At 34.1% G+C, this 17,737-nt stretch overlaps 2 protein-coding genes and 1 pseudogene across 4 annotated transcripts; 1 reads left to right on the top strand and 2 right to left on the bottom strand.

Annotated features, from left to right (window-relative positions):
- Positions 1 to 2,497: 2,497 nt before the first annotated feature.
- Positions 2,498 to 5,166, bottom strand: LOC106416502 (protein EI24 homolog). Of its 3 annotated transcripts, none has more exons than XM_013857397.3 (11): positions 4,907 to 5,166; positions 4,764 to 4,829; positions 4,350 to 4,491; positions 4,199 to 4,251; positions 3,851 to 3,988; positions 3,694 to 3,757; positions 3,542 to 3,627; positions 3,373 to 3,455; positions 3,195 to 3,271; positions 3,004 to 3,119; positions 2,498 to 2,894 (listed from the first exon to the last, which is right to left on the bottom strand). In XM_013857397.3, exons 1-11 carry the CDS (start codon positions 4,996 to 4,998, stop codon positions 2,837 to 2,839), a joined length of 975 nt encoding a protein of 324 aa, XP_013712851.1. In that variant the 5' UTR covers positions 4,999 to 5,166; the 3' UTR covers positions 2,498 to 2,836. The 3 variants fall into 3 exon arrangements, with proteins under 3 accessions (XP_013712851.1, XP_013712852.1, XP_022551030.1); XM_013857398.3 differs by having other exon boundaries at positions 3,004 to 3,100; XM_022695309.2 differs by lacking the exon at positions 4,764 to 4,829 and having other exon boundaries at positions 4,907 to 5,149.
- Positions 5,167 to 5,617: 451 nt separating this feature from the next.
- Positions 5,618 to 7,114, top strand: LOC106417263 (annotated as a pseudogene).
- A 2,766-nt stretch (positions 7,115 to 9,880) lies between these two features.
- On the bottom strand, positions 9,881 to 12,552 carry LOC106416647. Its single transcript, XM_013857567.3, has 11 exons — positions 12,256 to 12,552; positions 12,001 to 12,170; positions 11,645 to 11,918; positions 11,480 to 11,570; positions 11,179 to 11,303; positions 11,025 to 11,106; positions 10,837 to 10,954; positions 10,589 to 10,752; positions 10,395 to 10,509; positions 10,159 to 10,305; positions 9,881 to 10,085 (listed from the first exon to the last, which is right to left on the bottom strand). The coding sequence occupies exons 2-11, from the start codon at positions 12,031 to 12,033 to the stop codon at positions 9,933 to 9,935; spliced, it is 1,302 nt and encodes a 433-aa protein (XP_013713021.2). The 5' UTR covers positions 12,034 to 12,170; positions 12,256 to 12,552; the 3' UTR covers positions 9,881 to 9,932.
- Between the last annotated feature and the right edge of the window lie 5,185 nt (positions 12,553 to 17,737).

Raw genomic sequence — 17,737 nt, 5'->3', positions numbered from 1 at the left:
CTATAAAAGTATATCTATATAATTTTCCACTCATTTTCCCTGTTTTTAAGCCATTTGAACGTTTTTTGATATGATATGCATGTTTTTCAGATATGGGTTTGATATACATGTTTTTCATATATGGATCAGACTTTGGAAAACTTATAGGAAGTCTTCTCACAAGTTTTCTAAAATATAATGCGTTAGAAGACTTCCAGCAAGTCTTCCACACGACTTCAAAGAAGTCTTCCACACGACTTCCAGAAAGTCTTCGAGACGATTTCTTGGAAGTGTTCCAGACGACTTCTTGGAAATCTTCCAGACGACTTCCTGTAAGTCTTCTAACGGAGTCTTCTTCCATATTAAGTGGTGTCTAAGCTTGTCTTTGTAGAAGAATGATCAAAAATTGTTTTGTTTGTAGTATGTTTTGTAATTTGCATGTATACTCATTTAGTTGTGACTTTTTTTGTAAATTTGAAGAGATATTAATAAAAATATTTGGTAAATATGTTCATTTTCCACAATATTATCTTGCCAAAATTACTTGACATAATTGAAGTTATTGATACAACTTCAATAGCAAAACACAATAAAACAAAAAATTAATCAAATTTATTACAACTAAGGGAGAAGAAGTCTAAAGAAAACTTAGTCGAATTTACAAAATATAAAACATCACATACGTTCAAAGATAGAACACTTTAATTAGATACATAAGTAAAAAGTATATTTTATGATCTAAGAAGACACATTAAAACATGTTACTTGATATTCTTGAACTTACTTAACACTTTTGAAAATTAAATAAACATATCTTAAAATTGCATAACAAATTTACAAAAACTAACGTAGAAGACTTATGTGTAAGTGTTCTCAATTAGGTAGAAACTTTACTAAGCATGAATGTTGGTAACCTCATAAATATCACCAATTAAGTTATAAATTTCATTCAGTAGCCCCAGTATTGACTAATATACACAAATTAACAAAACAAATTTTAAAAGTCTTTATAATTTTAGAGAAAGGAAAGTTTATTAAACATTGACGCATGTGACTTCCACGGAGGTCGTCTGATAGACTTCTAATAATTCGTCCATTTAGGTTAGTTTTGCAATTGATTTTTAACCTAGACAACTTACATGGAAGTCGTCCATCTTTGTTTGTTAAAAAAAAAATTCGAGAAGATTTCTATGTAAATCGTCTAAGGAAAACATGTTAGTTTTGCATTTGACTGGATTGTATCAGAAATTTGACTTTTCCTGGATGACTTACACATAAATCGTCTAGTAGAAAATTAAAAAAAATTAATATTTTGTTATACCTAGACGACTTCCACATAAGTCGTCATAGGTTAGTTTTGAAATTGAAAAATAAAATAAAAAATATTTTTTTTAAGACGACTTACACGAAAGTCGTCCATCCGACAACTTACATGGAAGTCGTCCAAGATAAGCAAGGTTTGACCACAATCTCAGAATAAAATCATGGACGGCTTTCGTGTAAGTCGTCTAAACAAAAATAATATTTTTTTATTTTTCAATTGCAAAACTAACATGGGACGACTTACATTGAATTCGTCTAGGTATAACAAAATATTGATTTTTTTTTTAATTTTCTACTAGACGACTTACATGGAAAAGTCAAATTTCTGACACAATCCGGTCAAATGCAAATCTAACTCGTTTACCTTAGACGATTTACATGGAACTCGTCTCGAATTTTTTTTTAACAAACAAAGATAGACGAATTCTATGTAAGTCGTCTAGAAAAAACTCATTTAAAAGTCAATTGCAAAACTAACATCTACATTGACCAGAAGGCTTCCATGTAAATCGTTTACACCCAGACGACTTACCCGGAAGTCATCTGGATGAACAGATCTTGAAAAAAAACTAATTTCATAGTTTCAACCAATGAGATAACTTGTTTAGCACACAAAAGTTTTTTCCAAGCATCCAGAATCTCAAACAAAAGTGACCCATCAAGAATCATGAGCTTCAATGGCTCTATGAACCATAAAAAAATTAGAATCAAAATCTTGGGTTTTTTTTTATGAATATGAAGAGAAAGTGAAAGAAATATTGTTTTTAATTCATAAGAATTGAGAAAGAATGAATGTAAATCGATTTGAGGTGCATTAACAGTTTCAAATTGGTTTTTCATGGTGGTTGATGTATTGATGGCAATAATACTCTTGTAAATACTTGAAAATGATGAGGTTGAGAGAGTAAAAATACCATTTTCAAAAACAAAAAAAACAATGTTATTTTCGTGAATAATATGAACTTCTCGGGTGAATAAGACAAAAGAAAAATATATATCCAAAAAAGAACATGAGTTAATTTTAGGTTTAACTTTGTGTTTTGAGTCATGCAAAAAGCCTAATTTTTATTGTCATTCTGCGGTGAACTATATATATATCTGAAAATTTCAGTTAAATTTTGAAGATTAAGTGATCCTTCTGGATCTTGCATTTAAGTGCACTAAAGTAACTAATATTCCAGATGGATCCCCGCGATAAACAAACGAACAACACATTTAACTGATTTAAAAACGCAGTCAGTCGGTTAGATCATTTAGCTGCACTGTACGAACATCGATGTGTAAACGAACAGCACACCTGCATGTATGCCGACTTACTTATAATTTGTGGATTATATTAATTTACAATCAAACTCTACTTCCGACATGACCGTCTTCTTTCATATTCGTTGCTTTGCAGTTTGCAGCATAGTGTCTATCATATGCATTGCTATCAGATAACTATGCGACAAAGCCACACCTAAATTGCTGAAGCACGACCACTTGAAATCAACGAGACGGCAGTATTGACATAAGACTGAGAGATGCAGTAGCCTTAGCCTGTCTTCTCATGTTGCAGGGACTCCAACCGGAAGATGGACAACGCCAGCATCCTAGATTACCCAAGGAAATATATATGCAACATAAAGCTATGAAGCATTACCATCATAGATTAAAAGCTTAAAGTTTCAGTAGAAGTTAAAGAGAGAGAGTTTTGCTTACGAGAGTGTGTTAGCTACATAGAATATTGGAAGCCTCAATAAACCTGCACATTTCCAAGTTCCTCTTGGGGCAACGATAGATTTGTCAGGTCCTGACCCTGTAGCAGTTAAAACAAACTGCGTACATTCTGTTAACACTAGTTTACAAGAATATAACGACACTGAGTTAATGACTGAACGCAAAAAGTTTACCAATGGAAACAGTATGGCCATAAGCGCTCCGCTGACAAGAGGAGAGAGAAAGAAAATGGCTAACACGCCGGGGCTTCCTGAAACAAAAAAAAAAAAAAAACAAATAAAAGCCAGCTTTCAGTTTTTCAATTACACTAACGTCGCCAACGGAATAAATCAAGGAGAAAAGAAAAATCACCAAAACCAGCAAAGAATGCCCAGTTAGATTCAAAGAACTCGAGCCTTTTCACGAGAGGAATCTCCAAGAAGTTCCACTTATATCTACGATAAGAAGACGTATTTAAGTGAGTTTGAAGACACTAGGTAATTCTGTTTATTGACATAAGGTGAGAGAGAACAGAGCATACTCGTAACAGTAGTAAGCATACATCCATGAAAGAAGTAAGAAATTTAGTATCTTCCCAATGTATGGTATAACGCCAACAACATAAACCTAGTTTGCACAGCCCATTAGGTTAACATACATTCAAAGAAGGTTAACAAAGGCAAAATAATTTACCTCCATAAAGAAAAATGTCAGGAGTAATATGGAATACACCTGCTCTCCTATATCAATCATCACCCTGAAAATTAACCAAAAGGAAATTAATTGGCTTATCACCTAAAAATTGTTTCTGCTTTTTTGATTTTGAAGAAGTGATTTGGTAGACAAGTACCCTCCAAAACCAGAAGAAGGCCTTTCAGCATTTGTCATGTTCACTGACGCAGGGACGTCACATTGCCTGAATGTTTCTGCCGACCTTAACTCAGATTTTTCCATTGCCTCGAATCCATACTTTGCAACATCGTTATACCTGAAAGTTCACAGCCCAATCGAACGAACTAAACAGTCTAAAGTCTTAACAAACAAAGTTAACGGATTGCTCAGAAAAAAAATAATGGAAAGGTGAATAAATTTGTTTTCAACACGCAGTTCTCACTCCTGTGTCAACTAAGTCACATGGTAATAATAACTCCGAGATGCAAAAAATAAGAAAGCAAAGGTAAAGATGCAAGAAGGCTACCAGATGTTACTTAAGATGAAGCTGAGCATATACATAGGATAGAACCAAAATACCTGCAATGTAATAAAAATGTTCTTTCCAAGTCAGCTAATGGGAAAAAGTTGATACAACGATAAACTACACTAAATCTAAAAGGTAGCAGTAAACTTACGTAAAATAGCTGCAACAGACCACCACGTAGAAAGGCATAAGATCCATTATACGAGCAAAAGTCTTGAGACGTGACAGGAGCGCATGGATCAGGTAATATCCACTCAAGGGCAGGATTAACAAACCACTTAAAGACGCCCAAACTAAACCAATTCAAAAAAAAGAAGGTGTAAGATAAGCTTAGAGTATTGAATCTTAAGACACCATGTGAAGAACTCTCAAGTCAACATCAAAAGAATCTTGGCAAAGAGAAAAAAAAAAGAGAATCTCTTTTAATTAGGTCTCAGCCTGTCCGAATTGCAAGTTGATTGAACTCATCCCAAGATCAAATCTTTTTTTTTTCTAGATCATATGTAATCCCGAATTCAAGCCAAACTGGGTAAAGGAAAACAAAGGTTAAGTCGTTGACATTTACCTTCCTAAGAAAATCAAACCATTCAAAAGAAAACACTGCCCCGTTCGTAATAGGAGCTTTCGCGACCTAATTACCAATCAAAACAATTCGGGAGATTAGATGGAAATCTAAGTTTCTCGGGAAACAAAATCAGAGGAACCTACTTGTGACAGAGAATTACAACACGGTGGAGAGAACAAGCTTCTAGGAAACCCTCGAGCCAAAGCAGCATCACCTGCTTCAATTTTGCAGTCATCTGCTATATTATCGGCTTCGCGATTTCAAGTGTCGACGAGGGAAGATCAGGATCAGACAAGCAACTCTCTTTAGGTTTGTCTTCAAGAAATCGGGAGAAATCTTCACATATAAATTATTGCAACTAAAAAAACTTTTAAAAGTGCTGACAAAAAAAAAACTTTTAAAAATAACATTTAGTTTCAAATATATAATTTTAAATTTTGGTCACAAAATCAACACAATAATTAGGTTAGTTTCTCTTATGAGCATGACACCTCAGCACTTAAAATGGCTGTGAAATTGACATATCGTCAAATGAAAAAAGTTGAGAAGCCAATCAATTCATTTTGATAAAACAAGTCACTTTTTTGAACCGTGGTCTTCATATTCCAATCATTTCCTCCTCCTCCTCTATCTCATCTCTTCCTCCTCCTCTCCGAGCTCGTCGTCGAGTTCTTCTTCAGATGGTCTGGGCTCGTCGGCGTCGAGTTCGTCTCCAGACTCTCCGGGCTCGTCGGCATCGAGTTCTTCTCCAGCCGCATCCGGGATCGTCGGCGTCGAGTTCTTCTCCAGCCGCATCACGATTTGGACTTCTAGGGTTCTAGGAGTTCTAAGATATGAAATCGGTTCGAATCTAATTCCGTTTAAAGAATATTTTGACAGTCCTCATAACCGGTGATTTTGAGATTAGTGCTTTCTCTTCTGGTGATGAACAACACACCAAGTCAAAGATCAAGAGGCGGAAGAAGCTCTCAGGCGATGGTTCTGACGAGGAAGATAGGGGACGGAGAACAAGTAAGGAGAAGAAAAGAAGCAGAAGTAGTAGAAAGAAGCGAGGACATAGGAGGAAGAGCAGCGACATTAGTGCTTCTGGGGAAGAACGTAGCAGGTCAAAGAGCAGGAGGTGGAAGAAGCTGTCAGGCGATGGTTCTGGCACTGATCTGAAGGCGAAACTTGAAGAATCTGTGAAGGAGCCTGAGCTTGACGAAGAGGAGAAAAGAAGTTCAAAGAGATGGTTAATGAATCAAAGAAGAAGCTCTTGAAGATGAAGAAGAAGCTGAGGTGGGTCCAATGCCATTACCTAAAGCTGAAGGACACATCAGTTACGGTGGTGCGTTAAGACCCGGTGAAGGAGACGCTACAGCACAGTACGTTCAGCTAGGGAAACGTATCCCACATAGAGGAGAAGTGGGTCTTAACGCTGATGAGATTCAGAGGTTTGAGGATCTCGGGTATGTCATGAGTGGGAGTAGGCATCAAAGGATGAATGCCATTAGTATCAGGAAGGAGAACCAGGTTTACAGTGCTGAAGACAAACGTGCGTTGGCTATGTTTAACTACGAGGAGAAGGCTAAGCGCGAGGCTAAGGTGATGTCTGATCTTTCGAGGCTGGTGCAGCGCCATATGGGAGAGGAATTGGGTCCGGATCATGACCCTTTTGGTGCTGGAAAGGCTGATGGAGCTGACGACTGAATGGGTACTTATCTTATGCTATCTTTCTTGTAGACTGCTCCTTATTGCATCATAGTTACATTATTGCGTTTTTGGGTTAGAGACGAAAGATAGACTTAAAGGATCTGTTCCTGCGCAATTTGCTTCAGCTTCGTTGTTATAGATTATGGTTTGTGTGTGTTGAAGATGAAAGATTTGGATTTTTTGGGATCTACAGCTACTTATGTGCAGTTTGCTTCAGCTTTCATTGATTATGATTGTGTGTTTATATTACGACTTTAGACTTTAGGGATTGCTTGTGTAACACGTTTTATGTGATTGTGTTTCTGTTTCGTGATCCCCGCCTAATCGTTAGCTCTCTGTCATTTAATGATTCTGAATGTGAAGATTTATACAAGTTTTATGGCTTTGTAACAGGGACATACAGAAGTTGCTGCTCCGGTCTGCTTTTGATGCTTCATACTGCTTCTTTGTCTCTTAGCTATCTTTAGTTATGTTTTTTTGTTACCCTACAAACGTATGTTTCTTCATCGTCTTTTTGTGTAGTTTGTGACCGTGTTGTAGAGACGTTTTGCTATCTTGTTTTGGGTTTTAATATTGAAGGAGATATAACCATGTAATTTTTTTTTTGGCATCATATAACCATGTAATTATGTTTTGCTTATTGCGGCACTTATCGTTCAGTTTGGTTTTAAAAGCCTTCAAATGAAAAGAGAAAAAATATACTTGACGTCAAACAAACAGAAAAGCTAGAAGGTAGTAACAAAAATTCAACTTTATATACATATTTCAAATCAAAATAATAATTTAAAGTTGATTCATATCAAAAACTGATTCAAATATATATATATATATATATTTTTATTTAAAATTTAATTTTTACAAAAATATTTCAATAACCATTATTAAAATAATGTTTTCAATATATATAAAAAAATACAATGCAACACCCAATTTCATATACCAACTTAAATTATGGTTTTATATTTCACATCAATTTTTTTTGTCATCATTTCACATCAAGTTTAAAAAATATAATATATGTGATTATTTCTATGATGGTATGTATAAAATACTATTAATATATGATTATTTATATGATGGTACGTATAAAATACGATTAATTATATAATGACACATATATTATATATAATAGTGACTAAGGGTGGGTGTTCGGGTATCTATTTGGATTCGGTTCGAGTATGTTTGGTTTTCTGGTTTCCGGGATCAAATATTTTAGCCCCATCCGGATATTTCTAAATTTTAGTTCGGGTTCGGTTCGGATATTTGGGGGTTCAGTTCGGGTTCAGATAACCCATTTAAATTATTTAAAAATTTTAAAATTCATTATATACTTTAAATTTCTTAAAATCTATAAGCAAAATAATAAATTACATATAAATTTAAATAACATATGTCAGAATACCTATACTTAACATATAAATTGGTTTGGTTTAAATATTTGGATAGATAATCAATAATTAATTTAAGTATTTTGGTGTTTTGATTATAGTTTAACTATTTTAAAATTTTACTTTTGATTCTATATTTTCAAATATTTAAACCAACTTAACAATATCATATATATTCTGGATGTTTTTATATACGTTAAAACATATATTACATAGCTGCTGCATTTGGTATTTAACCAGTCATAAATATCCCACAAACGCACCAATTTCTAACCGCATAACCAATCATACAAATCACTTAAAACCGCTAGAAACCACAACCACTCTTATCCGCAAATCTAACAAAAAAGTAATGTAAAAATAATAATTACATACAATAATATTTGTCATGCTATTAAATCAAATCAAATTTCACCTATTTATTCTCTGACATTTTAGTATTTAATAACAAGTGATATAACAAATATAGAATTTTACTATATATAGGTTTAGATTGTAAATATCAGAATTAAAAACTTATAATTTATACTGATATACCTATTTATTTTTAAAATATTTTTTTAATTATAATAAATATAACAAAATATCCTGGTATCCATCATCGCCTCGCGATGAATATCCTCCGGATCCTCGGAAGAACCCCGAGCAAGTGCTACTTCTTTCCCCTTTTGCTCCCGAGTTAACCTTTGGGGCGACGACATCTCGATAATCGAAGTTCTAAAACAAAGATTAAGAGAGAGAAGGAGGGTAGAGAGAGAAAGTACCTTGACGCTGCGGAGAAAAGTGAGAAGAAGCGAGGAGGGGTGCGCTATTTATAGGGGAAGGCGAGCGCTGGGATTAAGGCGCAATCATTACGACTAATAAGGCCTAAATGGGCCTAAACCCTATTGGCGCGTGATCGACAAACGCGTCGGTTCGTTTTCTCGACCAAGAAAGCATTTGTCTCACGATCACGACGCGTGATCGACACATGCGCCGGTTCGTTTTCTCAGCCAAAAAGCGTTCGTCTCACGATCACAACGGTTTGATTCCTCGACAGCAACCGTAACCTTCCACTTCGAGAAAACATCAGTTCCAGTCATTTGCTCGGATTAAGCCTTTTGTCCTCCGAACTAAAGACACCAAATTCATCGAGGATCGACCACTCGATCTATCGATGAACTGGGGGGGGGGACTTACTGTTGGGGATGGATTGAACCCATCCACAAAGCCCATCGAACAAAAGGCCCAATCCGATAAGCTGAATAGTCGTTGGCTCGGGAGCCGATGTTTGGGGTTTCGACTCAGCTAAGGACTGCTTTTAGTCGAAACGGAGAGCTGACAGAGCGCGATCGACTTAGCGGCTCGGGGCGAGCATTCACTAGCCAGGCCCGAAAGGCCGACAAGGCCCAATCGATTTAAAGAAGATTAGGTTAAGTCGATCGCGAACAGACTATAAAAGGAGAGGAAAGCAAAGGAGAAAGGCATCGACACTTAGCTACACAAACTTAGCGGCAAGATTAGGGTTTACAATCGTCTCTCTGCTATTTGTACTTTTCTGGTTTAAGCTCTCACGAGCTCCGGCTTGCCATTACTTTCTCCACCTTTGTAACCTCGTCTCGAAATCTAATAAACGCCTCTGTTCGACCCATTTTTAGTATTGTTTACTTCATCCGAGACCAAACTCACCTTAAACAGTGGTGAAGATTTATTAATTATTTAGTGCAGTAAGTAACCGTAACAGTGTGCAACCATGTTGTAGCAATCTAGATTAAATATAACTTTGATCAAACTAACGGATTCATGTATCCATACTAAGCCTATTCCGGCTGATTTACCGCCAATTTTCTTTATATTAAATCAATTTTTTAAAGAAACAGTACTCTTTGGTTTATGAATCAAATTTAACCCGTCAAAGATTCATTAATAATCCAGAAAAAAAAGAAAATATCCATGGAAATCAAAACGATAACGACAGAGATCAAAGCTCATAATGAGTATCATAGCTAGTAGAAGTTTTTTTTTTTTTTTTGTCAAAGAGCTAGTAGAAGTTTTTTAAAAAAAAGACAAATAAGACTGATGACGGGTTTGTAGGAATATGTTTTCCCAATTACTCACGGCCACGCTTGCGTCTCTGCTGAGCGCCTTCATTCCCTGGATTATTGCCTGATGCACGTTCTTCACTAATCTTGACTCCCAAAACAGACGGGCCCGAAGACGAAGCTTCCAATCCTGTGTCAACTCCACTGTTCTCAGAGTGTGTCTGAGATACATGAAAGTGATATTTTAAAAAAGAGTCCAGTCAGTAAATATAGTGATAAGTTAAATTAGACAACCTCGCTAGCTTCAGAGATGGTGGCAACGGTGAAGGTACGGTGATTGGGAGTGAAGTTGAAAGGTGTTACACGGATCTGAAACACAAACTCCTTCCCTGATAGCTCTTCAAGACAACTTGGGAGATACTCCTCTCCACCGTTTGAAACCTGCAGCAAGCGGCCAGTAATCGCAAGTTATATTGACCTACACTAAATGCGTACAGAAACCAAAATGGTTCCAGGGAAGAAGGAGATACCTCATCCAGGGCAAGCACAGCAGCTTCCTGTTTGGTGAGCTTGTTCATCTCCTTATCGAAGACAACAAACGTTGTGCTATCTTTGCCGTCATCAACAGCAAGCTCAACGCGGAACCTTACGTTGAGTAATGGACAGGTAAATGGATATTTACATGAAACCGCTTAACCAAATGTTAAAGACTACACAAAGTTACCTAACAACACCAGTCACGTCAGAAGTTGCACATCTGCTGCAGTCCAATGACGTCCCACGTTTTTCCAATTTTTTGTGGCAACCAGTGCAGGACACAAAGAACCACCCATTTTCCTGAATGACACCAATAATCTGGGCTTTGCAGAGGAAATCAGCTTCTTGGGTCTGCCCAGAAGTAATATTTTAGTCAATTGAAAGTATAGAAAAAAGTGAATATATATATTGGAGTAAACAAAGGCAGACAACAACCTGTTCGTTAGAGTTCGAGATGAATGTGTTGAGATCCCCTATTGACACAAGCTCCTTTTTCTTGACTCTTTCAAGCGTGTCGACACATGTATAATCTTGAGGTGGTGTAGCTCCAATGCTGGATATAGCATGTTGTTATGATTAAAACGTGCTGAGATTTTGCTACTATTTAAGTTTGATTATCTTACCTGCTAACAAACTCTGCTATTTCAGAGATACTGGTGTCAAAGAAGAACCTAGTCCCTTGTGTGGAATTGAGATACAGATTCCCTGAACAGAGAATAAACTTGAGAGGAAAATATATAAAAACATTATATGGATTAGAAAGCAGATGATTCTTACCTCCAAAGAGTTTAGGATTAACTGTGGTCACCAACATCACGGACTGTGATTTATCCCCAGCTTTCAAGAGACCTCTAAAAGCTGATGCAGCCTCATCCCATAAAGACATGAACACGGTCATGTTCCTGTTATGAAAACAATAAGAATACGTTTCAACTACACATATAAACAAAACCAAACAGTTATAATTCCTACCAACAAACTACACAATTTGAGACTATAACGAAAGTTCAAGTGGACCAACAGACTACACAATTTGAGACTATAACGAAAGTTTAAGTGGAAGTATAAAACAACGTACGGTTCAATTAATAGGCGGACAACAACCCTGCTTCTGGCTGTTTGGTTCTTGAGATCGGACCCCTGCACAGATTTTATCTCACAAACAACATCTGCGAATCAGAAAATTACTTTAGCAACCAACATTATGATGAAATTCAAAGTTTCGCTGAGGAAAAAAAAAGACCTGGTAGCTCTAAACTGGTGTTCGCAAGCACTTGAAGCTGTTCGTAACGCCTAACCATAAACTTGTCCATCTTGATCACAGGGGCATCCGTTTGGACCTCAACAACACGCGTTGAAGGAATGAACCGGATGACGTACTGATGCTCAGTAATCTTATACGTGTGACCCACCCTTGCCACGTCAAAACGGTCCAATCTGACAATAGAACCGGTTTTCAAAGAGGACCGGTAATGGTTGGCCCGATTAGCTGGAATGAAACCATGAATCACTGAGTCCTGTAAGAAATAAAAGAAGATTAATAGTCTTTCATGACAACAATCCGAAAAGAAAAAAGTCAGGGTCAGAAACAATCCTTACTAATTCATCGAGGAGTAGAATTGTTATCCCCATAAACTCTCCGTTCTTGCTGACGTTGCGGGAATCCCAAAACCGGATGAGTCGACCAACAACAGATTAAGCAGATCTTCCGAGACGAAGAGAGTAAAACGTGGGGTTGCCGACGGCGGCGGCGGCAGCGGCGTTAACGACTGGAGTTGGGGATGAAGCCATTATCGTAACGGATTCAGAAACAGGATGAAAAAAGGGAGGAAAAAGTAGCGAGGAGGGCGATACCTGATTTCATGAAGAACCTATATATAGGATCTTCTGGATGCGTTAGAGGTTGACGTTTCGTCGTCCGAGGAACTTAAGACAGCCATAAAGATCGAGTTAATCCGATAAGACCGAAGAGGAATCGACCATAGGTGAAGGATCTGGAAGAAGCCGAGGGCTCGGTCTTTCTTCTTACCAAAACGCAGGAGCAACCCTTAAGCCCATTCAATAGCTATGAACAAACACGAAGCCCATTTATTTAGCCCACGGGGTCCGGAAAAAAAAAATAAGGTGGGTCCCACACGTTTGCCTACGTGTACACCTTAAGGAGCCTTGAAACTGTCCTATTATAATGTTGATTTTTATTCTCACAGGCTTTGTGAGTCGTGAGAGAGCCAAAAAAAACTGACCATGCCTACAAACTGGTCTTGGGAGATTGAGGGCAACCTGTGCATAACATACTCTTATTGGGGGTATTGCCTCTTTTGGAATATGAACGGATGCATATTGTCATTTGCGAATAACTGAATCCTTAGGAATAAGACTTTCTCGCCCACATGAATCCCTGTCAAAATATGTGCCGACATTTGAGGGAGATCATTAGCTCAAACTTCAATGCACTACAACCGCAACACCGAGCTTGAAAAATTTAGGAAATATGAGAGATTTTAAAAGTAGCGAAGGCAACAAGAGAACACCGTTGTAAGGTACCTATAACTGCAGTACAAACCTGAGATCAAAAGGTAATGCATCAAACCAAGCTTTTGGGAGAACTCCAATTTCAATGTAATTTGTAATGTGTTATTTTTCTTGAAAAGTACCTGAGGAGAAGGATATATGGTGGATCCAAGTTTCGACTTATTTCCTTAATCTACAGACAAAGGTTCTAACGACAGATATCTCAAACCAGAACCAGTTACTCCACCAACAGCATTAAAGACCAATAACCCCTTGCAAGCATGTATAGTTGTCGGCAAGATCTCTGACACTGTTAAGACAAAGGTCCACAATCTCCTTTCCAACTGCGACTATATAACTTCTAATCACCATTTGAATAATCAGTAAGAAGAAGAGAAAAATAAAATTTTCTCTCACCATTGGCGAAGTTGTTCCCAGAGTTAAGTTACTCATGATTGAAAAGCTGCTAGTAAGTCCCGGTAGACTTCATAGATGACAATGGTCTCGAGTTCAACAAAGACAGCTCCCAGAATATGGTTTCCGGCTCCATTTTTGCAGACGAAAGTGTCGAAAGCGTCAACCGTCGTATCATTGCTAAAGAACCAAAACGAAGCTATGATCAGGTTCTTGGCTCAACCAAAAAAAAACTTTGGATCCATAGAAATTTGAGAAATTTTGTACGAAAGTGAATTAAACCAATGAGTTTCATTTTGTACTTTTTCATTTTTCTTGAGGGCTTAGTCCCAAAAAGGTAAAATATGCAAGGGAAAGTGTACTCTCACTCACCGGGTGTTGTTTGTGAAATGGGAGCTAGATGTTTCCACCTCAGCGTTCTTTCCAAAAATCGAACCAAGCCTTCGATATACTGTCAAGGTCTTCCATGTTTTGGCTAGAAGTTCCTATAAATCTGAAAAATGCCAAAAATAAGGTTTTGGCTTAGAAAAAGACAGAGATTGAAAGAAAACGAATAGTTTGGTTCAACGAATCACAAATGACCAAATTACAAATCAGTAGTTTGGTATCGATAATCTCACAAACGAAATCTCTTTGCAGTAGTCGAAAGAACATGCATTTTGAATCCGCCTCCTCTCCTTATATCCAGACCAATAAGCATGCATCCTCTCGCTGTGCTCTGGGATCCCAATAATGGATGATCCTAAATAGAAGCTTCGCCTCTACCAAGCCGAGAAGAACGTAACTGAAGAACATAGCGTAGTGAATGTGGAGGATGATATTGCTGATTTGTTGGTCATGGAAGTGAAGGATTTTTTGTAGACTGTAACAGAGTGATATATATAGGGTGAAGGCAGGGAAATTCTATCGGCAAGTAGGTTTTGATTGCAGAAGCCATTAACATAGATTTGATGAAGCTTAATTATTCAGGTAGAAAGTTACACCAGAAATCCGGAGCGGCAGGAAATTTGGGGTTTCGCGAGTAGAAGAAGATGAAAGGACGTGGCTGTATAGATTTTCGGGAAATGTTTTGGGCCAGTTAAAGGCTTTTTGCAAATCCTTACTAATAAAAGGGACCTTTTGAGGCTCCATAGAGCGTCCGCATCAGCAAAAAAAACTTCTCCCAAAAGATGACACGTAGCATAAAAGATAGTTTTATACTTTAATATTACTAATTTTCGTAAATTATAAATAATATGTAAACATACAGCATAAAAATAGAAAAACTACATTAAACATATGTAAGATTACCATTTTTCACTTGAAAAAAAGACGGCTTATCTCCATAATGTAACATTACCATTTTATAAAAAAAACAAAAAACATTATATATAATTTCGAAAATAATAAATATATGTAAACATACAACATAAAAAATGGAAATACTACATTAAACATATGTAAGATTACCATTTTACATTTTTAATTTAAAAAAAAAAAATGTAAACATACAACATAAAAAATAGAAAAACTACATTAAACATATGTAAGATTACCATTTTTCACTAAGAAAAAACGGTTTATCTCCATAATCCTTACTAATAAAAGGGACCTTTTGAGGCTCCATAGAGCGTCCACATCAGCAAAAAAAACTTCTCCCAAAAGATGACACGTAGCATAAAAGATAGTTTTATACTTTAATATTACTAATTTTCGTAAATTATAAATAATATGTAAACATACAGCATAAAAATAGAAAAACTACATTAAACATATGTAAGATTACCATTTTTCACTTGAAAAAAAGACGGCTTATCTCCATAATGTAACATTACCATTTTATAAAAAAACAAAAAACATTATATATAATTTCGAAAATAATAAATATATGTAAACATACAACATAAAAAATGGAAATACTACATTAAACATATGTAAGATTACCATTTTACATTTTTAATTTAAAAAAAAATAATATGTAAACATACAACATAAAAAATAGAAATCCTTACTAATAAAAGGGACCTTTTGAGGCTCCATAGAGCGTCCACATCAGCAAAAAAAACTTCTCCCAAAAGATGACACGTAGCATAAAAGATAGTTTTATACTTTAATATTACTAATTTTCATAAATTATAAATAATATGTAAACATACAGCATAAAAATAGAAAAACTACATTAAACATATGTAAGATTACCATTTTTCACTTGAAAAAAAGACGGCTTATCTCCATAATGTAACATTACCATTTTATAAAAAAAACAAAAAACATTATATATAATTTCGAAAATAATAAATATATATAAACATACAACATAAAAAATGGAAATACTACATTAAACATATGTATGATTACCATTTTACATTTTTAATTTTTAAAAAAATAATATGTAAACATACAACATAAAAAATAGAAAAACTACATTAAACATATGTAAGATTACCATTTTTCACTAAAAAAAGACGGTTTATCTCCATAATCCTTACTAATAAAAGGGACCTTTTGAGGCTCCATAGAGCGTCCACATCAGCAAAAAAAACTTTCCCAAAAGATGACACGTAGCATAAAAGATAGTTTTATACTTTAATATTACTAATTTTCGTAAATTATAAATAATATGTAAACATACATCATAAAAATAGAAAAACTACATTAAACATATGTAAGATTACCATTTTTCACTTGAAAAAAAAGACGGCTTATCTCCATAATGTAACATTACCATTTTATAAAACAAAAAACATTATATATAATTTCGAAAATAATAAATATATGTAAACATACAACATAAAAAATGGAAATACTACATTAAACATATGTAAGATTACCATTTTACATTTTTAATTTAAAAAAAAAAAAATATGTAAACATACAACATAAAAAATAGAAAAACTACATTAAACATATGTAAGATTACCATTTTTCACTAAAAAAAGACGGTTTATCTCCATAATGTAAAATTACTATTTTGTAAAAAAAACATTATATATAATTTTGAAAATAATAAATAATATATAAACATAAAACATAAAAAAATGGAACTACTACATTAAACATATGTAATATTACCATTTTACATTTAAAAATAACAATAATATGTAAACATACAACATAAAAAAAAAATGGAAAAACTACATTAAACATATGTAAGATTTCCATTTTTCACTAAAAAAGCGGCTTATCTCCATAATGTAACATTACCATTTTATAAAAAAAGAAAAAAAACATAAATATAACTATTTGACTATTTGTCCAAGTTCTTCTATTAAACATTGCCGTTTTACATTAAAAATGTAAAAATACATTAAGATTTAAACATCTATCTTAAAATATAAAATATAGATATTAACTAAATATAAAGTATAAGAAAGAGAAAATACTCAATATATAGAAAATAAATAATAAATAAATCCTTACTAATAAAAGGAACCTTTTGAGGCTCCATAGAGCGTCCACATCAGCAAAAAAAAAACTTCTCTCAAAAGATGACACGTGGCATAAAATATAATTTTACACTTTAATATTACTAATTTTCGCAAATTATAAATAATATGTAAACATATATCATAAAAAATAGAAAAACTATATTAAACATAAGTAAGATTACCATTTTTCACTTGAAAAAAGATGGCTTATCTCCATAATGTAACATTACCATTTTATAAAAAAAAAACATTATATATAATTTCGAAAATAATAAATATATGTAAACATACAACATAAAAAATGGAAATACTACATTAAACATATGTAAGATTACCATTTTACATTTTTAATTTAAAAAAAAAAAAATATGTAAACATACAACATAAAAAATAGAAAAACTACATTAAACATATGTAAGATTACCATTTTTCACTAAAAAAAGACGGTTTATCTCCATAATGTAAAATTACTATTTTGTAAAAAAAACATTATATATAATTTCGAAAAGAATAAATAATATATAAACATACAACATAAAAAAAATGAAAATACTACATTAAACATATGTAATATTACCATTTTACATTTAAAAATAACAATAATATGTAAACATACAACATAAAAAAAATAGAAAAACTACATTAAACATATGTAAGATTTCCATTTTTCACTAAAAAAAAGCGGCTTATCTCCATAATGTAACATTACCATTTTATAAAAAAAGAAAAAAAACATAAATATAACTATTTGACTATTTGTCCAACTTCTTCTATTAAACATTGCCGTTTTACATTAAAAATGTAAAAATACATTAAGATTTAAACATCTATCTTAAAATATAAAATATAGATATTAACTAAATATAAAGTATAAGAAAGAGAAAATACTCAATATATAGAAAAATAAATAATAAGTAAATTTTATAAATATATAAATATACGAATTATATATACAATAATAAGTACATGCACAATTTTTAAAAAATGGAAAGAGTACATTAAAT

Source organism: Brassica napus, chromosome A9 (genome assembly GCF_020379485.1).
Source record: "Brassica napus cultivar Da-Ae chromosome A9, Da-Ae, whole genome shotgun sequence".
NCBI lineage: Eukaryota > Viridiplantae > Streptophyta > Magnoliopsida > Brassicales > Brassicaceae > Brassica > Brassica napus.
Note: the sequence above shows the minus strand (reverse complement) of the source record. Positions and strands in the feature narration are given on the sequence as shown.

Excerpts from the sequence above, each read along its gene's own strand:
- LOC106416502 (XM_013857397.3), bottom strand. The coding sequence starts at position 4,998 with ATGACTGCAAAATTGAAGCAGGTGATGCTGCTTTGGCTCGAGGGTTTC. Across the intron at positions 3,628-3,693 it reads TGACATTTTTCTTTATGGAG|GTTTATGTTGTTGGCGTTAT; the intron begins GTAAATTATTTT and ends TGTGCAAACTAG. Across the intron at positions 2,895-3,003 it reads TATGTAGCTAACACACTCTC|GATGCTGGCGTTGTCCATCT; the intron begins GTAAGCAAAACT and ends TGGGTAATCTAG.
- LOC106416647 (XM_013857567.3), bottom strand. The coding sequence starts at position 12,033 with ATGGGGATAACAATTCTACTCCTCGATGAATTA. Across the intron at positions 11,571-11,644 it reads CACCAGTTTAGAGCTACCAG|ATGTTGTTTGTGAGATAAAA; the intron begins GTCTTTTTTTTT and ends TCTGATTCGCAG. Across the intron at positions 11,107-11,178 it reads TAATCCTAAACTCTTTGGAG|GGAATCTGTATCTCAATTCC; the intron begins GTAAGAATCATC and ends TTCTCTGTTCAG.